This window comes from Euprymna scolopes, chromosome 35 (genome assembly GCF_053919585.1).
Source record: "Euprymna scolopes isolate OS-2025 chromosome 35, ASM5391958v1, whole genome shotgun sequence".
NCBI lineage: Eukaryota > Metazoa > Mollusca > Cephalopoda > Sepiida > Sepiolidae > Euprymna > Euprymna scolopes.
In genome coordinates, this window is record NC_136516.1 from 86720267 (window position 1) to 86743479 (window position 23213).

Genomic DNA, 23213 nt, shown 5'->3' on the forward strand with positions numbered 1-23213 from the left:
TGCAAATAGAAGATATTACAATCTAGGGAGTATAAGAAAAATTCTCTAAAATAGTAACCTTGTCGATAACCCCTGCAAAAAAAGGCCTTTCACGGACATACAGAAACGCGCGTACCCATTTTGCCTCTTATATTATAGATATCAGCAACCATTCTGGCATCAAATGACTAAAAGGGTTGATATGACAAACCTGCAAGCAAATCAAGATGACTGATCTTTTATCGTTTGTTGTAATGGAGAGGAAAATTCAGGCTTTTCTTCCTATGTTTCTAATCGCTGATTTTATAGCAGACTAAATATAAATGCTCAAAAGAAATTGATTTTTATCGATGAATACTTCAAAGAAGTGTGAATAATTTATTTTCAATAGAATGTTCCGCCATTGTTCAAGGTTTCTACATTGTTCGAGAATGTTTATCATTATCTTTTTATTAGCAGACATAGATACTTCAAGCCAAGGTTATTTATTCACTTTTTCAGTCGCAATCAAAACTGAATAATTCTTTGAAAGCTATGTTAGACCTAGGAACTTTAAATTCTCGCCCCCCCCCCCTTTTTTTTTTACTAAAGACTAACCTAAGCAGCAAAATCCCACCCCTTCACTATAAAGGTCTAGATACTCGAAAGCTTTCTACTCTAATAATTTCTTAGAAATTTAAATGTAATGTGAAAAAATACCTTCCTGCTGAACTCCCTATAGTTTCCCTGTAGGCATAGCCTCACACAGTAGCCCCTTGGATGAATAAGAGTAATGCAAACAAAAAAGTCCAACAGCTCTTACTATAAACAGTGGACTTTATATGATTTTAATATATATATATATATATATATATATATATATATATATATTTATTTTACTTTTAAAACTACTCTACGTACACATTTTGCTGCACTACAGCTCATCAAATAAAATTATCATGGGCCTATAGTTCGAGGTTTGAGCCCTAGTACAGTCAAACTACACTGAGCTGTAGAGCAGCGAAACGTGTATGTAGAGTATTGTTTTAAAAGTAATATATATAAATATATATAATGCAAAAAATGAGTATATACTCGTTTTTTTTTGTTTTGTTTTTTTCTTGTAAAAGAAAGCAAAAATATTTTTGTATTTGTTTTAATGCAAGCAAACTAATCAGGAATACGGCTGAGTATAATTTACTTTAACCAAAATGTGTGGATATATTAAGAGGAAAATGAGAAATATACTATAATGGATTGCATGCAATACTAGGTAGGTAGTTAATAGTAGAAATGTCTACTCGGCCTAATAGAAAGCATTGTTAAATGTGAGTTGTTTTGTTGTTTTTTTTTTTGTTTTTTCCTGTATACACTGTTTATGAAAGACATGTCACGTCACTTTATTCTACATAAAAATTTAAGTTTTCAAATATTATGTTCTATTGGAATAAAATATTTTTGAGTTATGTAATATGAAATGAAAGAATGTATTCGCATTGCCAATTTGAAATTTGTTGCTGATAGTAAAATGGCTTTTACCTTTACTTTTTCTTTGCTTCTGAAAACGATGGCTTCCCTGCGAAAATCAAAGAATTCTATTTGCAAAGAAGTTAAACCTAATTAAAAATTGTTTTTTAAACAATATTCACCAACATTTAAAAAAAAAAAAAAAAAAAAGAAATAAACCTAAGCAAAATTAAACTGATTTTTTTTTCCCCCAGATACCTTAAAAAGTCTAACTTGCTTTTCTTTGTATATTAGATATTTAAATTAATGATATTATGATAAAGCACAGAAAATGAGTAGATGCAAAACTAAAATATCAAAAGTTCACAATACTTACAAATGTCCTGACGGCTTGCATGTTTTCTTGTGCTTTTATCAAATGATGATTGTTCAGATCAAAGAAGCAGATGAGATTAATCAGAAACTAGTGTGACAGTAATCAAACTAGAATTGGGAAATTAAGTTAAAAAAAAACAACAAAAATAAAAAGCAAAACATAAGATAGCATTACAGCAATAAATCATTACTAATTTGTTCAATTACAGAATAATCCTTTTAATGAACGATGTCTGCATATGTCAGCAATAATAAATTCATAAAAAGGTCAGAAATGCTTCCATTAGCAAATGTATGTCAGGTTTTCATCACTGTAACTGTAGAAAAAGCAAAGTGAGAGGAAATAAAGAATTGCCAGTGTATACGAGGTGCCTTCAATAAGTTTCCAGACATTTATTCATACTCTGGTCCCCTTAGAAGTAATCTCCTCTGGCTGCTATGCACTTGTACCATTCCAACAACTTCTGGAAGGCCCCCCCATAGAAGTCCTCTTGTGTGTCAACGACCCTTATCACTGCCTTTTTCATCTCAATTGTCTCATAACGACAGCCTCTAAAGTTTTCTTTGAGCTTAGGGAGCAAGTCACAAGGAGCAAGGTCTGGACTATAGGGAGGGTGAGGAACTGTCTTGATGCCCATCTTGGTCAAATAGTTTGTGACACGGATGGAGTTGTGGACTGGCGCATTGTCCTGGTGGAAATGCCACTGACCTGATTTGAAGAATGCTGGTCTCTTCTGACAATTTCTTCCTGAACTCCTTTAAAACCTCAACATAGTATTCCTTGTTGACTGTCTGTCCAGTGGGAGGCCAGTGCATGTAGATCATGTTTGTGCTGTCAAAACAAAAAAAAAAAAAATTATTGCATATCATTCTTAAGTGTTCTAACGTCTAGATAGATCATTTTTGAAATTCACCAGCTGTGAGAATCGGGCTTAAGTAAGGGTGCATTTCAATTCCTGCTGTAGCTGTTCATTTGAACCTGAAATCATAAATTAGTCATCTCATAAGATGTATAGCAATAACATACTGAATTTTTGAGAATCTACAATTTTAAATGCGTGTACAAAACAATCTGGAAACCTATTTAAGACACCTTGTATCTCGTAAAACTTACTATAAAGTTCAGTTTAACATTTCATGCATGTCTATAAATTGAGTCTTGTTGTTTTATATGGATTGATAATCATACAAAGGCCAACCAGTTTTACCATTAAAAAGGGAAACGTATATCTGTCCTAATAAGCTATTACTACTGTTAATACACACATTCATTTGTCTGACAAATTTACATAAAGCAGACAATTTACACAAAAAACAAGTACAGTAGAATTTCAGGATATGTTGGCCCTAGGATACTTTTTTTTTTACGATGTGGAATATGTTTTTCCAGCCTCTGGTTGCAGTATTTGCCCCACCTTACGGTGTTATTTATAAGGTCATTTAATTATATACATGATTATTATATACTGTACTGTATTTTGTTACTAATTTTTAATGCCGTATTCCGGGGTTCTACTGTATACCAGCAAGTCCTGGAAACATCAGAAAGAACGATTGAAAATAAGTCGTACAACATCCATTGTAACTATGCAATTCTTACAGCTATGCACAAAAAAAAAAAACAGAGCTATTAAAACTTAACATAATGATATAGAACAAAGGGAGAAGGTAGCAACCCTAGTTAAAATTTGCATCCCTAATGATGCTGGCGTGAACTGAGAGGGAAAATGAAAATACCAATGTCTTATGTGTGACATGTAAAGAAACCGGAAGCTTAACATCTCCATCATTCAAGTAATTATAGGAGCAAACAAACTTGTGAAAAAAAAAATTTCAAAAACTACCTGTTGAATATATCAGGTGAACCAAGTGCAAGAGAAATACACACTTGAACTCAAAGGAATAGTTAGAATTTTTAAAAGATCTCTTGGTTGGAATGTATGAGATAGGAGATAGCAAGTGAATGTCTGGTATTCGGTAGGATGGTGAATATACAGTAACAAAATACAGTACAGTATATAATACACGTGTATATAATCAAATATTTGATGAATGGATTCTGGACCATGCAGTAGCTTCTGGTGGGGCCTCTCGATGCCATATTAGTGGGTAATTGTTACGGCTTTACTTTTTCATGTGCTACAAAAAAAATATTTCTTCAGTTCTATTTCTCTCTTACTTTCCCTCTCTGCCCTGCTTCAAGCAAGTCTGTCGACCTAGTCCACAAATCCCAAAACTCCGTCATGAAAAGTTTCAATAAAAAATACACGATTAAACCCGGATCTCCAACTTCTAACATAGACCCCTACTACCATGTCTCCTTCTCTAACATCAGGGGTCTACGTTCCAACCTTGCAGAGGTTGAAACCTAATTACAGGAGACTTTTTTTTTTTTTTTTTTTTTTACAGTGATCACCACTTATCAAGGCCCGAAAGCCACTCAGGGATAAGGGTTATTGCAAGTACATTACGTTAGTGTGGAGATTTGATGAAGTGTTTACTTAAGGGGGCGGTTCATTAGGAATTTGTTAACGTTGGAACTAAACCAGACATATTATTTCTATGCGAAACTGGCATTGAACAGACTATTTCCCTAGATGAGTTCATAATTAAAAAATACTCTAACTTAACTTCCAAATATGACCCCCAAGATCACCATGGGCATGGCATATGTGCCTATATAAAAGATGGCTTTCCGTGTGGTAGGGACATCTCCAGAGAAGATCCTAACTTACCCTGTATGTGCTTCCGGGCTGCACTTGCTCAAACTACTGCATTTATGTTTGCTCTCTATGGCCCCCACAACAGCGGAGTTACTATCTTTAAAAGCATATCTGAGAAAATTGATCATGTCCTATCTGCTTACCCTTCAGCTAATGTCTGTGGAGATTTTAATGTTCACAATCTGGAATGGTTAACTCACTCAAACAAGACTGATGATGAGGGGAGGTTCTGTCATGATTTCTCCATTGCTTATGACCTCACTCAGATTGTTCACGAACCCACCTGTGTGCCCAACACGGACGGTCAGTATGCGAGTCTACTAGACCATTTTTTTTTTTTTTACAACTTGCCCCAAACTGTGTTCGGCTTCTGTTCTGTCTCCACTTGGATCTTCCGACCACTCTGTTATATCAGTTAAGATAAAAATGAAATTTAATAAGTTCTCAGATGTATCTCTCTATCGTACAGTATATCGATACTCTATGGCTGACTGGGATAGCTTCCGTATATTTATATCAGATCTACCTCTGCGTTCCATGTTTAAAAAGGATGGCCTCTATAGTATCAGACCTGACGGAATGGTTAATTGTAGGTATAGACCGTTTCATACCCTTGAAAAAATTCCAGCAAAAACCTGCAGCAAGCTGTGGTTCTCCAGAATGTGCTGCTGCCATTGCGCACAGAAATCACCTTTTCCATTGCTTCCAACGTAATAGATGTACTGAGACTAAAGCCGTTTCCAGGACTGCCAGCAACCACTGTCAAAAAGTAATAAAGAATGCAAGAGTTGTATGCTCAGTCCGTCAAGTCCAAAGTAGCTGAGCAGCGGCTTGGTTCCCACCAGTTTTGGCAAATAGAAAACAGAATCCTGAACAGAAGGGTGTGCTCTATCCCAGTTATCATCAATGAACCTGAGGTAATCTCATCAGCATCAGACAAAGCCAAACTTTGCCAAGAACTTTGCAGCTAACTCTACCCTTTGCGACCGCCAACCTCCAATATTTCCTCCTGTATCAGAAAACACGCTATGCGACATACAAATATCTGTGCGTGATGTTGCCAAGCTAATCAAAAACCCTCATTCCAGTAAAGCAATCGGCCCTGACGGTATTCCAATTATAGTACTCAAAAGACTTCAACCAGAACTAGCACCCATCCTTACAAAACTGTTAAAACGTTATCTTAAGGAGAATTGCTTCCCATCACCCTGGAAAATCTCATCAGTATGTCCTGTGTTTAAGAATTCAGGTGATCGTTCATTTCCCTCTCAGTACAGGCCAATAAGTCTCCTGTGCGTCATGAGTAAGTTTCTGGAATCTGTTAAATAGAGAAGTAATCAACCATCTCAGCAAAGATAATCTTTTTAGTGACACGCAATAATGGTTTCCGTTCTGCTAGATCTACAGCAGATGTGCTTAGTTATCTCATAGGATTAGCGAATCTCTCAACGGAGGCTACCTTTCTAGGGCAATTGCTCTTGACATATCACAGGCCTTTGATAGAGTATGGCATAAAAGTTTACTTAACAAGATCTCCAGATCTTGTGATGTGGTGTGTTGCACACAGGGCCTTTGAGCGTGTAGTGTTGTAGCTTAGTGAATGTGTAGAGTGCTTAGCTACTTGGCTTTCAGGTGCTTTGCTCCTCTTGCTTCCAGCTGTAACCGCCACCTATACTCGCAAGAGTGAAGGGGAGGCAGTTTAGTAAGCCCTGCCCACTGGTGGTTAGAGCGTCTCACTGGTCAAGACTCGCATGCCACCTCCTCGTGGTACATCACGGTTTAACTGGGTACCTTGCGGCCCCAGGCTAAGTGTATGTGGGATCTCGGAGTAGTCTGGAGCCCCAGAGGTGTTGAGTGCATGGCCCTCCGGCGTGAGGACACGCCCTGGCTTACACCAATCCAGACCCCAGCTATGTGGTCAAATAGCAAAATGTCATCTCGGCAGCAGGAGTTGGCAGTCATGGTATGAGCGCAGCTGATATATTGTTCAACCACCGGTCTCCCATGGCGGATCACTGAGCGGATGAATCAAGAACGATCAACGGTCAGGGATCAACACCCAGTTAGCGGGTACTGCGGGGCAACCTACCACTGCTCCAGCTGTCGCACTCCTGTGCTCCGCTGGGGTCCGCAATGTTGGGTCCAGAGGTGGATGTTCTGTTCTGGGCATGCACTCATCCACTACTTCCCTGCCCCGGCGCTTGACGTTTCAGGCAACTACTATGGATATGTCAAGAATAAATTCTCAGCGACTGGCAATTCGGGAGCCCCCTGCAGTCGGGGGTGCTGTCGTTGCTCGGCAGGGCCCGCGTTCTAGGCAGGCGCGCCCCGGTCGACATCCTGCTACTGCCTCCCCACTACACCTGGCCTGCTGGAATGTCCGCTCCCTTGGGGTGACTTCCTCTCTTGACAGTTTTCATCCTCGGAAGTCTGCTGTTATCGACCTGGAATTACTCCGGTTGGGGGTGGATGTCTCAGCACTAGGCGAGACATGGCTCACTGGAAATGGCTCCATACGTGAAGCTAACTTCACATTTTACTGGACTGGCTACCCTGACTTGGAGAGACCAAAACATGGAGTGGGTTTTGCCATCTGCAACAAGCTGCTCAGCTTTGTCGAAACTCCCGTCGCCATCTCTCCCAGATTAATGTCACTACAGCTACACACCACCTCTGGTCCAGTGTCCCTATTGTCTGCCTACGCCCCAACCCTCACCTCGCCGGATGACCAGAAAGATGCTTTCTATCTCCAGCTGAGTGAGACCCTCTCCAAAATCGACCGCGGTCACCGCATAATCATCCTGGGTGATCTCAACGCTCGAGTAGGCAGTAACACCAATGCCTGGCCTGATGTCCTGGGTCCTCACGGAGTGGGCTCTATGAATGAAAATGGACAGCGTCTTCTGGAACTCTGTGCTACACACAGGCTGTGCATCCCATCAACCTTCTTTAAGGGCTCACCGTGGTCGAAGATGACATGGCAACACCCACGCTCTAAGCGCTGGCACCAGCTGGACCATGTGATCACTCAAAAGAAGCACCTCCAGGATATCATCCACTGCAGGACAATGCACTCTGCGGACTGTGACACAGACCACTCACTTGTGCGCTGTAAGCTTAAACTAAAGCCAAAGAAAATCCACCTGTCTTGCTCAAAACCACTTTCAACGCTCAATGTTCTTGCTACTAAGTCCAAGGAGAAATGCCAACATTTTCAAGCTTCAATACAATCCACCTTTGTCCAGTCTGCACCCCCTCAGGATGCTGCCTCTGCCTGGCTGCGGATTCGTGACACTGTTGGAGTTTGCGCACTCTCCAGTTTTGGTAGACGTACAGTAAAGCAGCCGGACTGGTTCAGACACCACGCGGACACACTCCATCAAGCACTAGCAGAAAAGCGAGCGGCAAGACTGGCTGTGATGCAGGACCCCTCTCCTCAAGCTACTAGCCTCTGGAAGCAGAGCCGCTCAAAAGTGCAGCGCCTAACTCGAGAGGCTAAACACAACTATTGGAGTGACATCTCCAAGCGTGCTGAAGACTGCTCTGCCACCGGCAACACCGGTGGCATGTACCAAGCTCTGAAAGAGGCTCTAGGTCCTCCTGTGAAGAAATCATCTCCTTTGCGATCTCTGACCGGAGAACTACTCACCAATCCTGATGATCAGCTTGACCGTTGGGTGGAGCACTACAGCTCACTGTATGCTCAACCTGTAGCAGCTAGTGAGGCTGCTATAATAGCTGCTGTTCCCCAACTACCAGTCCTCCATGAGCTAGATTACGACATCACCATCGATGAAGTACACAAGACCATCAAGCTACTGAGGAACAACAAAGCCCCCGGCGTGGATGGGCTACCTTCAGAAATCTTCAGATGCGGTGGTGACTCACTAACTGAGGAACTCCATCATCTCTTCTCAATCTGCTGGAATGAAGGTACTATTCCCGATGAACTTCGTAACGCCAACATAGTTACCCTGTATAAGAACAAAGGGTTTCGCTGCGACTGCAACAACTACCGTGGCATATCTCTACTTTCCCAGCCTGGAAAGATCTATGCCCGCTTAGTCCTGCCACGTCTCCAGATTATTGCCAACAGAATTCTTCCTGAGAGTCAATGTGGCTTTCGACCTGGCCGCTCTACCACTGACATGATCTTTTCTGTTCGTCAGATCCAGGAGAAATGCATTGAGCAAGGCCGTCCTCTCTATGCAGTTTTCGTTGACTTGACGAAGGCCTTTGATTATGTTAGCAGATCAGGGCTATTTCTAGTCCTCCGTCTACTGGGCTGCCCTCCCAAACTCCTGAAAACCATACAAGAATTTCACGATCAGATGAAGGCTACAGTACAGTTTGAGGGCTCTCGTTCTAAAGAGTTCCCCATCTCTTGTGGTGTCAAGCAAGGCTGCGTGTTAGCTCCTACTCTGTTCGGAATATATTTCTCAGCTGTTCTGCGCCGAGCCTTCCCAAACCCAACTGGAGTGCTCCTTCACACTCGCAGTACTGGAGGCCTATTCAACCTGGCCAGGCTACGCTCAAAAACTATGGTTAACCGCGTACAGATCCGTGAACTCCTGTACGCTGATGATGCTGCCTTCATCGCCAACTCGGAGGTTGAGCTTCAGGCAATGTGCTCCTCCTTTGCTTCTGCCTGCGAGGAGTTTGGTCTCAAAATCAGCCTAGGCAAGACGGTGGTCTTTGCCCAGCCTGCTGGGCTTTCACCCATAATAACCGTAAACAATCATGTACTGTCAAACGTCACCAAGTTCACTTACTTGGGTTCTACAGTTGATAACACCAACAGTCTTGATTGTGAACTGGACTCCCGCATTGGAAAGGCATCAACAACTTTCGGCAGGCTTAGTGAGAGAGTCTGGAAGAACAAGTCCCTCTCGCTACACCTAAAGATCAAGGTTTACGAGGCCTGCATCCTCAGCACTCTCCTGTATGGCAGTGAGACTTGGTGCACCTACCGCCGACACGAACACCGTCTGAACGCCTTCCACTTCCGATGCCTGCGCACAATTCTTGGATTCACATGGAAGGATCATGTACCAAACACAGCTATCCTCTCCACGACCAAGAGTACTGACATGTACACAGTGCTGCGCATCCGTCGCTTACGTTGGGCTGGCCACACCTGCCGCATGGACGACAGCCGGCTACCAAAAGCACTTCTCTTTGGAGAGATAGCTGATGCCCCTCGCTGTGCTGGCAGGCCACGCCTCCGCTACAAGGATGTCCTGAAACGTGACCTCCAGGTCTTCGGCATCCCTCACAACACTTGGGAAACCTCTGCCGGCAACCGAGCAAAGTGGCAAGCTGCTATAAGATCTGGTGCCAAAAGATCCTGCCAGCAATACACAGACTTCCTGAACTGTAGAAGACTGAAGCGCCTTGCCAATCGTCGTCCTCGACGTTAAGGGCCTATATATATATATATATAAAATAACTTAAATTTTAACTAAAATCTTTTTCAGAAAACGCTCGTCTAGCTGAAACCACTGTCAATAATTCCCCCCCCACTTGTTATCTGTGCCTAAACTTAAACGTAGATTCCATGAACAAAGGTTCCTTTTTAGAACTGCACATCTATGGAACTGTCTTCCGTTTGCCTGTATTCCAGCTTACTACAACGTGGTCATCTTCAAGTCCAATGTAAACAAGTTCTTGATGAGCCGTCCCCTTAAGTAATCCTATTTACCAAATTTCCACTACTAACAATTACTACAATATTTTCTCCTTGACTATCGTACATGCATTAAACGTTAGCCTCGAGTAGCCTCCGGGCCTTGATAAGTGGGTGACTCTTGTTTAAAAAAAAAAAAAAAAAAAAAAAAAAATTCAGTTGTATCAATATCAAATTTCTAAAATTTAACTATTCATGTTTTCTTTTTTTTTCCTCCAATAGATCTGCAAAGGTCGGGCTCCAAGAAATTCCAAACTCCAGAAGCCTAGACCATTAAAACAAGGTGAGTAAAAAGAAAGTGCTCGCTACCTTTTTTAAATAATTTAATTCATGTAATCAATGACTTTTTCTCTAGTATTAAAAAAAATTAAATTTTCAGTTTCTTAATTTCATACTAACATAATAATGAAATCTTTATAATTAATCTTTACTTTTATGTGCTTTGTTTGATATTTGGAAAGTGAGCTTTAACAGTTAGCTGTGCAGGTGGAAAGGGATGCTGAAAAAAAAAAAAGATTGGAGCGTTGTAAAAATAACCGACTTCCGCTCCCCACTTTTGGTTCTTTTGTACTCGGCATGTTTTCTCTTTTACTCCTTTTTTTTTTTTTTTTTTTTTTTTGTTGGTTTGTCGGAAAAAAAATGCATTTTCCTTAAAACTTCTCTCGTGAGATGCTTGTGCATATCTAAACTATTGATCTATTTCTTAATGATTTTTTCTGATCGAGAATAGAAGTTTGATCTTTTAACACCACTTGAACTTTCCACCTTGGCTTTCTGATATTTATATATTTAGATGCTGGAACTTACCCAGAATAATTTTCAAATTTTTTTTTCTTATATAATTCTCTCTCTCTCTCTCTCTCTCTCTCCCCCCCCCAAAAAAAAAAAAAATTCACAAGGAGCTTGTAAATGGCATAAGTCACACAAATTATTCTTTTTTGTAATTTACTATTTTAATTAATCAGCAAGAGAAAGAGATGCAATTAGCAGAATATATATATATATATATACACACTAGAAATTTTAGACCATTAAAAACAAGCAAAAGTTATAGCCCTTTGACTTGGAATGAGTGCATGCTTTATATGCCAAATTGATGATAGAATATGGTAACATTTGTGCTCATTTTTTGCATTAAATACTAATCCCCATTAACCCCTAATTGAACATTAAACAGATACCATAATACTTAGTTTGCTGCACCTTATAACAAAGGTCTATGCAAAATTTCAGATTAACCCAGTAGTAGTGTCAGAAGTGGGATGGACAGAAAGACATTAAGAGAAATATTTATATGTATGCGTGAGAGAGAGTATAAGAAGGCTATAACAATGCAGGGAAATGGACAAATGAAAGAAAGAGGGTCTTGTTTTTTTTTTTTTTTTTTCAAATCTATTTATTTTCAAGATTAATAATCATAGATACAAAGCAATAAAATAGACCATTTGAGATAACCGGGATGGTAGAAATCTGATTTCGAGAATCTTTTTTTCTTTTTTTTTTTTTTTCAAATCTATTTATTTTCAAGATTAATAATCATAGATACAAAGCAGTAAAATAGACCATTTGAGATAACCGGGATGGTAGAAATCTGATTTCGAGAATCTTTTTTTCTTTTTTTTTTTTTTTCAAATCTATTTATTTTCAAGGTTAATAATCATAGATACAAAGCAGTAAAATAGACCATTTGAGATAACCGGGATGGTAGAAATCTGATTTCGAGAATCTTTTTTTCTTTTTTTTTTTTTTTTTCAAATCTATTTATTTTCAAGATTAATAATCATAGATACAAAGCAGTAAAATAGACCATTTGAGATAACCGGGATGGTAGAAATCTGATTTCGAGAATCTTTTTTTCTTTTTTTTTTTTTTTCAAATCTATTTATTTTCAAGATTAATAATCATAGATACAAAGCAGTAAAATAGACCATTTGAGATAACCGGGATGGTAGAAATCTGATTTCGAGAATCTTTTTTTCTTTTTTTTTTTTTTTTTTTCAAATCTATTTATTTTCAAGATTAATAATCATAGATACAAAGCAGTAAAATAGACCATTTGAGATAACCGGGATGGTAGAAATCTGATTTCGAGAATCTTTTTTTATTTTTTTTTTTATTTTCAAATCTATTTATTTTCAAGATTAATAATCATAGATACAAAGCAGTAAAATAGACCATTTGAGATAACCGGGATGGTAGAAATCTGATTTCGAGAATCTTTTTTTCTTTTTTTTTTTCAAAAGAAATGTCGTTTTTTAACATTTCATTTGGTTTCTTTCTTTCTGAAAAGTATCATATATTGTATAATACTATTTGATAAAGAGGTATTTTTTCATTTGTTTGTTTATTTTTATTTAAAACTTAATTTTAAATGGCTTGTACTAATGATTCAAATAGTAAATATTTATTGATTTTAAACTACCAGTAAAACTAAAATCTATAGAATACACCCTGTATTTATGTTTGCAAAATTTATATGCACGTTTTTTTTGTTTTTTTTATTTTTTTTTTTTTATTGCAATCCAAAGATAAACAAAACTATAGCCAAACATTTAAAGATTTAAACAAGATTGGAAATCAAAAATTTAGAACAGTTGGTAATTGTATCAGAATCGGCAGAAAAATCTTGGAATTTTCCCATTACTACTGTAATACTATCGGTGTCCCATCCCCCAAGTACTGGGAAATGGAGGAGAAAGAAAGTATGGTGAAAGACAAAGAAATAATTTTATCGGAAATGCAAAGGTATACAAAATAGCATTGATGGAAAGACAATGGATAGAAAGTTGTTCACAAAGGCACACAAAAGGAAGCTGGGGTGGGATTGTTGATCAAAGTATGGCAATGCTTTTTTTTTTTTTTTAAATATATAGGTAAATATATTTTAGTTACTTTTAAGAGTGAAAACGATTTTACAACAGTTGGGAACAGTTTGTGGACAGTCTTTGGTTTGCGACAGTTGAGAGTTGCGAGACTTGTAGAAAGCAGATGGTGAAAATGAATTGATAACTGATGAACGCAGCAGTAGATGAAATGTAGAATTTTGTATTCAGGTTAATGGTGTGAAGCACACCTATAATACCACTCATTTACAAAAAGTGTCAGAGTCTTTTCTTGTTTCATCTTTTATATTTGTTAACCTGTGCACACTCAATGTTTAAGACAATTACACGACCAGAAAAGAAGACCAGAGATCATGTTAGAGTTGACGGTTGTCAAGCAGGGTACCACGTGGTATCATACTATTTACAATAAATATAATATATTGGCTTCTAAAGCACTTTGTAGGGAGATTGAAGAAGCACATACAAAACTGTAAAGTTCCATAAATCGTTAGACATGACCTTGCTTTTTATGGTTATGTGTTACGGCATTCATATCCTCACTATTTACTGCTACGTTAGATTAAAAATAAATACTTGTCTTTCTTTTAGTTGTGGTAAGCATTTCCAAAAGCTTCTTCAAACTTGTTCACAAATGAAGACTTGAAAATGCAAATAGGATTTTTTTTCTTTCTTTGATTATTAGTATAATATCAGCATTATATTTTCTCACATTTTCCCTTCCCATGTGATATGGGTGCCCTGCTGAGTCCATCTGTTGGAGTGAACACATGAGATGTTCATGCAACTCTGACAATCTTCGCTCTTTTTTGATCACTGATAGTATTCAAATTGCTTATCTTTATGCGTTGCTTCTCTAGAAAATAAATGACAAATGTCTATTTTTCAATCAACTCCTAACACGCATTTCAAAACATTCCCTTGAATTCCAGAAGCACAATAAAACTAATTGAATAAAACTTATTGCTTTTCTATTTTCTTTAAACTAATTTAAAAAAAAAAAAAAATTTTTATAGAACACTAGCAGTTCCGCCCAGCTTTGCTCAGGCCCTATGTACTGTTCATAACTTTATATGAATATGTACATATTAAAGTGCGCATCTGTATGGTAATGCCTTTCTATATAATAGGCTTCCTTAACAAACATAGAAAAATGTTGGTAAAGACAGCAGAAGTCAATTTTTTAAAACTTTGCTTTCAATTTTGACGCCTTAACATTTGTTTTGGGCTCAAATCAAATTAAAAAGTTTGACCCATATCCAAGTAATCTACATTCAAAATTTCAAGTGTTTAGACCCAAAATTGGCAGAGGAGTTTGTTAGGGTTTTCAAAGGTCAAATCATTGAACTTTGACCCCCTTAACAAATTTCTGGCTGAAAACTGATTTAAAAGGTTTCCCAAATCTTAATACCCCTTATATCAAGTCTCAAGTCTGTCGACCGAATATTGACAGTTTGGTAGGGAAATGTACAGACACACACACACAATTTCACTTTTCTAGATATATAGATTAGACGGACATGTCCCAGCATTGCCTGATGAATACTCTTTTAACAATAGCCTAAGGTAGAGGTTATGTTTTCGGTCAAGTTTATTACTTTTTTTTTTTTTAATTTTATTTTTACTAACAGCCACATCGCTCGCTTGCCCAATTATCACTAAACGGTCCAAATAGCAGTCATGATCTAACATGGAATGGATTTAATTCTGGTATAACTATGTCAAGATCACAGAAAAGGGGCAAACTTTTGGTGATTGCTTTGGTTCTGTTCATCATAGATTTGTTACTTTGTCCATATTCTAACCAATGAAGTCTTGCACCTTATGACCTTGATCCTTAAGTCCTGCTGTGTATGATCTTAAGACATTCAGTGATGGGACCCCATTTGATGGTTGTGGGGAATGTGAAGTAACCCCTTAGTTACCATTGCATTCTGGTCCACTTTGGCTTGGAGTGGTAATGTGTGTTAGTGCTAACAGATCAGGTGGTCTGAAGATACTATCTTAGTCAAAAAAAAAAAAAAAAAAAAAAAATTCCCCCCTATTACAAAACTCAATCATGTTCTGCAAAATCATATTTTCTTTATAAAACAAACACCATGAATAATTATTTAGAGATATAAAGAACTTGAAGCATAACAACTTTTCCCAAAATTACTGGATTCAACATTAAATAACTTGAAGCGCATTATGCCATACAACAAAAACAACCTTGATCTTGAAACATTCTGTCATAGTTGAAATTTTTACCAAATTTCGATATTTTTTCTTTTCTTTTTCTTTTCTTAAAAATTTGATGTATCGATGCGATGCTCTTTGATAACGGTATATTTCAATTTGATTGGGTAGTTTTCCATGTCACAACTTTTGGTGTACTACTTACAATATGCAGAAGTAAAAATTCAAATAAGACTGGCTCATCCTTACATTGTCAGGCAGAGATATGCAGTCTCCTTCATTGCTAAATGATTTGCTGTTGTTTTCTAGTATGTAAAGATTTTCATTTTTGGGCAACACCGTGTGCTTCTATGTGTGCTTGCGTGTGTGAGAAAGTAATGGTTTTTCTGGAAAAACACCTTCTGAAAGACCGCCTAAATGTGAAGATATGGAAATTCCGCTGCTGACATTGGGGAAAAAAAATGCCTTGGGGAAGTTTGTGAATCTGAATTGCAGAAAGATCTCCTCGGGATGACCATGATGACACAAATAGGATGAGATATTGTCATCATGAAATGGTCTTTAACAAATACAAAAATGCTTCTTTTTTTTTCTTTTTCTTTTTTTTTTTTTATAAAGGAAATTTACTAGATGAAGAAGCAGCAATCATTCTGTCAAGAAGATTGGCCATTTTCGTCATTGCGTTTAGCTGCACCTGCCACCACATACATAAAAATGGTATAACATGTTTATACAGAAAAACCACTCGTGTTACTAACCTGGAAACAAAGCAAATGCTTCACTGTTGCTGCTACTGCAACTATTTTTACTGCTAGTACGATTACAAGTTGACAATCCGTTAATCTAATGTTATGATTTGTAGGAAACTGGATTAGATTTTTTTTTTGTTTCTGAATCCTGCGTAAGGTTTGATAATTACCTAATCCAATATATGACCAACATTTCCTGAAGCAATTTTTCTCTATTATGTAGTGTCAAAATAGATATAGAGTAAATCCTATAATCTTCTACTCAGCTGTACTTTCAAGGTCTTTCAGGAGTTTGACTTGGATCTATCGAGTAAAATCTACTCAAAATTATTTGTTTATTTAAATAAATTTGGATTATTCGGACTCTTGTTTTCTTGCCTTGAGTGTTATTTTTCACATTTTGGTGGATGTAACATCCGACTTTCTCCGGGTGTATCTTGCCAAACTATGGAATCTGCACAAAATTTCTAACTGAACGAAACTCTTTATTTAATCCACAGGGGTAGTATGCTCTCATTCTGTCAGCCATGATCAGGTAGAAATCCTCTAAGTAATTCGCAATTGTATTCTGAATATTGCTCGCACTGTGGAATGAGCCTTTAACCTCCAAAAGAATCGCTTACAACTGAGAAAAAGGAGTGTGTGTGTGTATATATATATATATATATATATATATATATATATATATATGCAAGAGATAATAATCTGTAGTACTAAGTATTAATTATCAATCCTCATTTCCAACCATCAATGAGTTTGAACATAGAAAGTTAAAAAGAAAAAAAATATCCAATTTAGATGCTCCATATTTGAAGTCCGCTGAGAAAAGAAATCCAACTCAAAGGTGGGGTTTTACAAAAGCAAAAAAAAAAAAAAAAAAAAATCTGGATTCCAACTACTATAGTGACCCCACATCCCAAAAGCAACTTTGATTAAAATTCAATCATTTCTGCAATCCAACATTTTGTATATGAACTTTAGTCGATGCCTGACTTGTCTATCAAATTTCAGTCATGAATCTCCATAAGTCTTTGTTTTGTCATCTGGCGATACTAGATGAACCTAAGCATAAAGTCCCAGAGATGTTCTATTGGGTTTAGATCGAGTAAACATGGGGGCAAGTCAATGGTATCAATTCTTTCATCCTCCAGGTATATCAGTTCAGGCATTGTCGTGGACCAGGAAAAACTTACATCTCATTACCCCAGTGTAGGTTCCAACAATTAGCCAAGAATTTCATTCTGATAGCTATCTAACCTGTAGGGGTCTGTGTGTCCATCTTGGAATATGCCTCCTAAGACCACCACTGACCCACCACCAAATCAGTCCTACTTTTCATGTCTGATGCGCTTGGATTGAGCCTGCTCTCATCGGTGAAGAGCACAGGGTGCCAGTGACGTAATGGCCAATTCTGGTAGTCTATGGTAAATGCCAATGGACCTCTACGGTGCTAGGCAATGAGCATAAGACCCCCTATAGGACGTCAAGCCCTCAGGCCACTCTCATGGAGACTGTTTCTGATTGTTTGATCAGAAACATTAACATCAGTGGCTTGCTAGAAGTCATTTTGTAGGGTTCTGGTAGTGCTCATCCTGTTCCTCCTTGCATAAAGGTGCAGATACCGATCCTGTTACAGGTTTAAGGATGTTCTACAGCTCTGTCCAACTCTCCTGGAGTATCTATCTCCTTGAATCTCCATGCTTTTGAGGTCGTGCTGGGGGACACAGCAAATCTTCTTCCAACAACATGCATTGATTGTGCAAGTAGTTCTCCTCCTACTTGTGCAATCTCTCTAGCTTCCAGATACTGTACCATGTTATCAACAGATGTTGATCCAAGCCAAATGAAAAACTACAATAGTAGAGCTACAATCAGTAAAAAATCAGCCAAAAGAGAAGAAGAGTATTAGTGAGTTCAACCATTCCTGTTTGGAGGTGTCTCATGATTGCCACCTTGAAGCATCTGTTTTTGATTTTATTAAAAACAAAGTAGCTGAAACTGATTAACAACCCTTTCTGCTACTTAACTAATCAAATCAGTATCTCAAAAGTTTTAACTGATAGGTTGCTATACTGATTAAAAAGTGCTTTTTCTTTTTTTCTTTTTTTTCTTTTTAGTGTATTTGATATGCAGTAAAATCTGAAAACCAAATCGAATTACCCCCCCCCCCAAAAAAAAAATATTCAGTGACCTTACAAAGTGGCTTGTTACTTTTAACATCTAAAACTAAGCTTCTCCTCTTTCACCACTAATGCTCAGATCCCGGTTTTGCCCCCAGTTGATGTAAATAATTCTCACTTTGAAGTAACCTGTTTTGATAAGCTCTTAGGATTGACTTTTACTCCTGATTTTAAATGAATCCCATATGTCCAGTTTGTTGCTAAAGAAAGTGTCTGACTACAGATGCAATCCTCTACCTAATATAAGAGTTGGATACAATCTAAGATGGAATATTGCAGTGAGTGATTTTTCCATCTTTGACAGAAATAAAAAAATTGACTTTGAAATTTAATGGAAGAGGATGATCAACTGAACTATGGTCCCTCCTTGTAGAACATTTGCAGCAGTCACTTGTTTATCTACAACAACTGCCAACGATTTCCTTTGTTCTCTATCTGTACCTAAAACTAAATGTAAATTCTGTAAGTAAAGTTCTTCCTAGAACAATCTGTGAAACACATTACCGTGAGGCTGATTCCAATCTAACTATAGCATGGCTGTTTCCAAGTAAATAAGTTCCTGTTGAACTGTCCTCTTAAACTAGCAAGTACTACCCAAGTTCCACCATTACTGACCATGGTATTTGTCTCACTGGCCACCTGACACTTACTAACCCTTATCCTTGAATGGCCTTTGAGCCTTGATAAGTGGTGCCACCCCCACCCCCCGCCTTTCCTTAGAATTGGAAACTTTTCTTACAAAAAAGATGTCTCTACTCTATTGCTATTTCCGTGAAATGTGTTTGATTCAGTTTCAATCTTTAGATTCTTCTTGGAAGACTTTCACAGCAAATCTAGTCTTTTTACCACAACTGATATAGTAATCTTTTTCTCTTCCTCCATCTGCTTAGCATTAGGTGGAATTTCCATGGACAGAGCTTCTTCGCAAAGGGTTTCCTGTGGAACACATTGCCATGGGACTGTCTCCCTGTGGATTACAACCTCATCATCCTCAAATCGACTATTAACAAATATTTGGTATAAACTGCTTCTTAAATAATAAAATTGTAGGGAAAATTGTAGTGATTTTAAGAATGACTTTCCTCACAAACACCCACATGGCTGTAAGTCCAGTTATTTAACAATAGAAAAACCAAAATGGCGTCACTCAGCTGATTTTATGTTCAACAGACACACGAAAGTAACATGAATTTTTGACGTTCATATTCAAATTAAATGACCCTTGGCTTAATAAAAGAAAGCCGTTAAAAGAAAGGGAGAGTTTGTTTGAAGGTGAGCAGTGCATACATACCGTGCTGAGGAGTTACGGATTATTTGAGTCAATACGGAGGCCAAAAGAGACAAAAAAGATTACACAAATTCATTTCATATCTTTTCTTGTTAAGATTCCCATAGTGTTTTCATCTCTCGGCTAATAACTGTTCTATCTCATTAACCTTTATCCTCAAGTGGTTCTTGGCCTTTATAATCGTGACCCAATAGTAAAAAAATAAAGTGATTCTGTGGGGTTAGGGAGAGAAGGTGCATTTAAAATAGTGCAGCGATGTCAGCTAGTGGACCATGAGGAGACTTGTGGTCAAGGTAACGGACATTATGAAACAATCCATGCCACAGCTGCAGATGTGTATTCACTAAATATCAATATTCAACGCCATTCATGGTTAATCAAATTCGTCCACATGAGATCATGGTGCGGATGTTGTATGCGTGTGGGAATACAGAACGAAGCAGACACTCGCAAAAGAATGTCCAACTTTTTATATTTATACTCCTATAATTTTTTTTTATGTATTGATATTCGTATTAAAAACCTTTTTTTTTTCTATTTTAAAAGAAAATACAATTTTGTTATATGGGTTGTGGAATTGCATTCACAAGTAAAAGATCTAGCTAATTTGCATATTCTTTTAAACATTTATTTTAATTCCCTATTAGTTTTTCAGTTTTCTTATGAGGTGATCATCTTTAGTTAACTATTATGTGTAATTATATTCATGCAGATATTTTACATGATGTATACTTGCATAATATTTGCGTAAAAGGTTTATAGTGAACACAATTCTTTTCATATATATTCATGCATGCGCATATAATTTTCTTTAAAAAATTTTTGCCTACTAAACTACAGTTTTTGGTTTACAGGCATGAAACTTCATATATAAGAGATTTGTACTCATGTAAAACTTTATATTTGGGTTATAGCCTGGGAAAATAGGTACAAAAGTGAAAATTAATAAAGACATTTGCCAAATGAAGGTCAAACAACATTACGAATATGCATGCATAACATAGTAGCTATTTGTTCATGTTTTAATTTTTAACTTGTAGCAAACGTCTTTCTAGCTCAATCATTAATGACAAAGGACAAAATAAATTTTAAGCTAACCGTTTCGGTTTCGATTCTCAGTGGTAGCGCATGAGTCATTTTAATTTTTTTTTAAATTAACTTTTTAAATTATTACTATACATTTGGTCCAATTTAATATAATAAATATAAAATCTGCATTAATAAAAAATATATTAAGTGTATTTTACGACTAAGCAATGCCGGGTGCCTTGCTAGTTATATATAAAGGCAGGGAAAATAAGTCGGCACGTATCTGGATTATTCAAACTGTTATTCTCATCGTAGTTGGTTTCACAACTTTTCGGTCGATGTAACCTCCCGCCTTCTCCAGGTGAATCTTTTTGAACTCTGGAATTTATACAGAATTTCATAATGAATTTTAATCAGTCAGGATAGATTGTTCTATCAGACATGACCGGATAGAAGTGTTAATTTGTATAGTATTTATAATTATTATTGCCTGTAATAACGATTGAACCATCAATCTCCACTTCAAACTGATTGTTGATCAACATTAGGTGCAGTGGATAAAGATGTTGATTAACAATCAGTTTTAAATGAGTTTTCCTTACTACAGATAATTAAGAATAGTATACTGATTAATACGTGCTTCTACCTGGTTATGGCTGATGGAATGAGAACAATCTAGCCTCTTCTATTAAAAGGGTATAAGTTGTGAAGATCAGAAGTTACATCAACTGATAAGTTGTGAACATAACCAAAATAGGAATAGTAGTTTGAATATAAACACTATAGAAACAATGAGATGTAGTTTACTTGAAGCATTGTATGCGCGCGCTCCTCATTTTGAGTTGAGCATATTGAGAAGTGATACACGAATTACCATTAGCGTATAAAGCAATGCTCTTTGTGTAAACAAATCGAGCTTAGGTATTTCGGACGATGTAAAAACATTGTTAAGTCATGATTTGCACAGTAGCAGCCGATTAGCGTAATGGTTAGGAGACTTTACTGTCATACAGAAAGTCGTGTTTCAATCCTGGCTTGAGGTAGTTGTCCTGTCTAGCCACACTAATGAGCTGTGAAACAGCGAAACAGTACTGTGTGTGTGTGTGTATATATATATATATATATAATAAATCGTATTTAATTAGTCAAAACATCTACACACTTTTTCATAATATATTTAGAGGATAAATTACAAATTTTATCTTTTTTTAGTAGGGGGTTACTGTGAGTTAAGATATGTTAATTTTATTTTTATATACTATCTCTTTAGTATATATTTTTTCAAATTAACTGTTACCTCAAAAAATAGAACAAAGTTAAAAAAAATAATTTTATCCATTTGTTGTTGGTGACATTGAGATTTACTGCAGTATTAGCATAACCCAACATTACAGGTTCACATGAATTTTTTTTTTTTTTTTTTTGATAAAGAGGTATTTTCTTGAAATATATTATGGAACGCGGTCCACACATATTAGATCGTGTAGAAGTTTGGACTAATCAATAAGATTTATTATTGAAAAAGAAAAAATAAATACATGGAAAATCGATTCTTTTTCTCTTCCCTTCTCAACAACAGCAACTTTCCATTTCTTGCTTTGTGATAGCTTTCTATCACTTCTACATAATAAGCTTGATGAATTCTCACAAGAATGAAACGCAGAATATTCTGTGTAGCTTAATTGCCATAGTAATTTTGATAACTTACTACACTTTACCTATGTACTCTACCTATGTAATGAGCACTGAAGTAAATACTGAAAATTTACGCATAAAATTATAATTTCATATATTTGTGATTAAATCAGTTTATATATATATATATATAAATTATCATCTGTCAAAAATTCTGGAACAAATCTACAAATTTCGCCTCTATTTTATTTTTCAGAAGAAAGAAAAAGGAAAAAAATTTCTAGCTTAGTTCTAGATCTGAGAATAATCTTGCAATTAATCTTTTTTTGATTTCTAGAAACTCTAGATGGCTCTCGGAACGGAACCTCTTTTTGTGGTGGCTTATATCTACTTAATGGTAATCTCCTCAATACTGCATTTAAAAAAAAAAATGCTTGGAACTTTTTTACTTTTTTTCTTCCATCGGAATGCTTTGATAATTTGTTAGAATCTTTATTTCTAGTAAGGATTCTGCGGATCAACTTGGACTGAACATAATTCTTCATCTTCATTGTCCCCCCCCCTTCCCATCAGCCTTAAATTTGCTTATTGCATGTCTTTCGTCCTTCCCCTCTCTTTTCCATTGCTCATAACTGATTTGTTTCGCGGAATTAGCAGGACCAAATGAGTGCTTGTATGCATGTCTTTTAGCACTAACCTTATATAGTTAGCTTGCAAATGAACTTTATTTTTTGAATATCACATTTTTATATATTGCCTTTGTATGTGGATACATCACAAGTTAAAAATATTTCTTGAATTAAAAATAGCTGTCTGTTCTTTTTTTTTTATCTTTTAGATGATTATTGATAATTTGATTCAAATTACTATTCTCACCTTGGTTGTTATTTTCACATTTTGGTTGACGTAACCTGACATTCTTCAGGTGCACCTTTTCGAACTTGTGAGTCCTTATGCCAAACTCAGAAACCTGTACAGAATTTTTGATTAAATCCTTTATATAAAGTATTCAGTTCAAACTTCCATACAGGTTCCAGAATTTCACAAAGACTCTCAATTTCAAAAAATATGCATCCGAAGGAAGTCAGAAATTACATATTAC

General features: G+C 36.7%; 1 protein-coding gene across 6 annotated transcripts in view; it reads left to right on the forward strand.

The window, feature by feature from the left end:
• LOC145259974 (uncharacterized) overlaps window positions 1-23213 on the forward strand; it is a 147368-nt gene that overhangs the window by 89072 nt on the left and 35083 nt on the right. For 3 of the 6 annotated variants that reach the window (XM_080117962.1, XM_080117965.1, XM_080117963.1), the window contains 2 exons: window positions 10432-10492; window positions 22449-22508. In XM_080117962.1, the coding sequence (XP_079974088.1) occupies window positions 10432-10492; window positions 22449-22508 (121 nt within the window). The remainder of the gene's footprint in view (window positions 1-10431; window positions 10493-22448; window positions 22509-23213) is intronic. The other 3 variants (XM_080117964.1, XM_080117967.1, XM_080117966.1) reach the window with 1 other exon arrangement.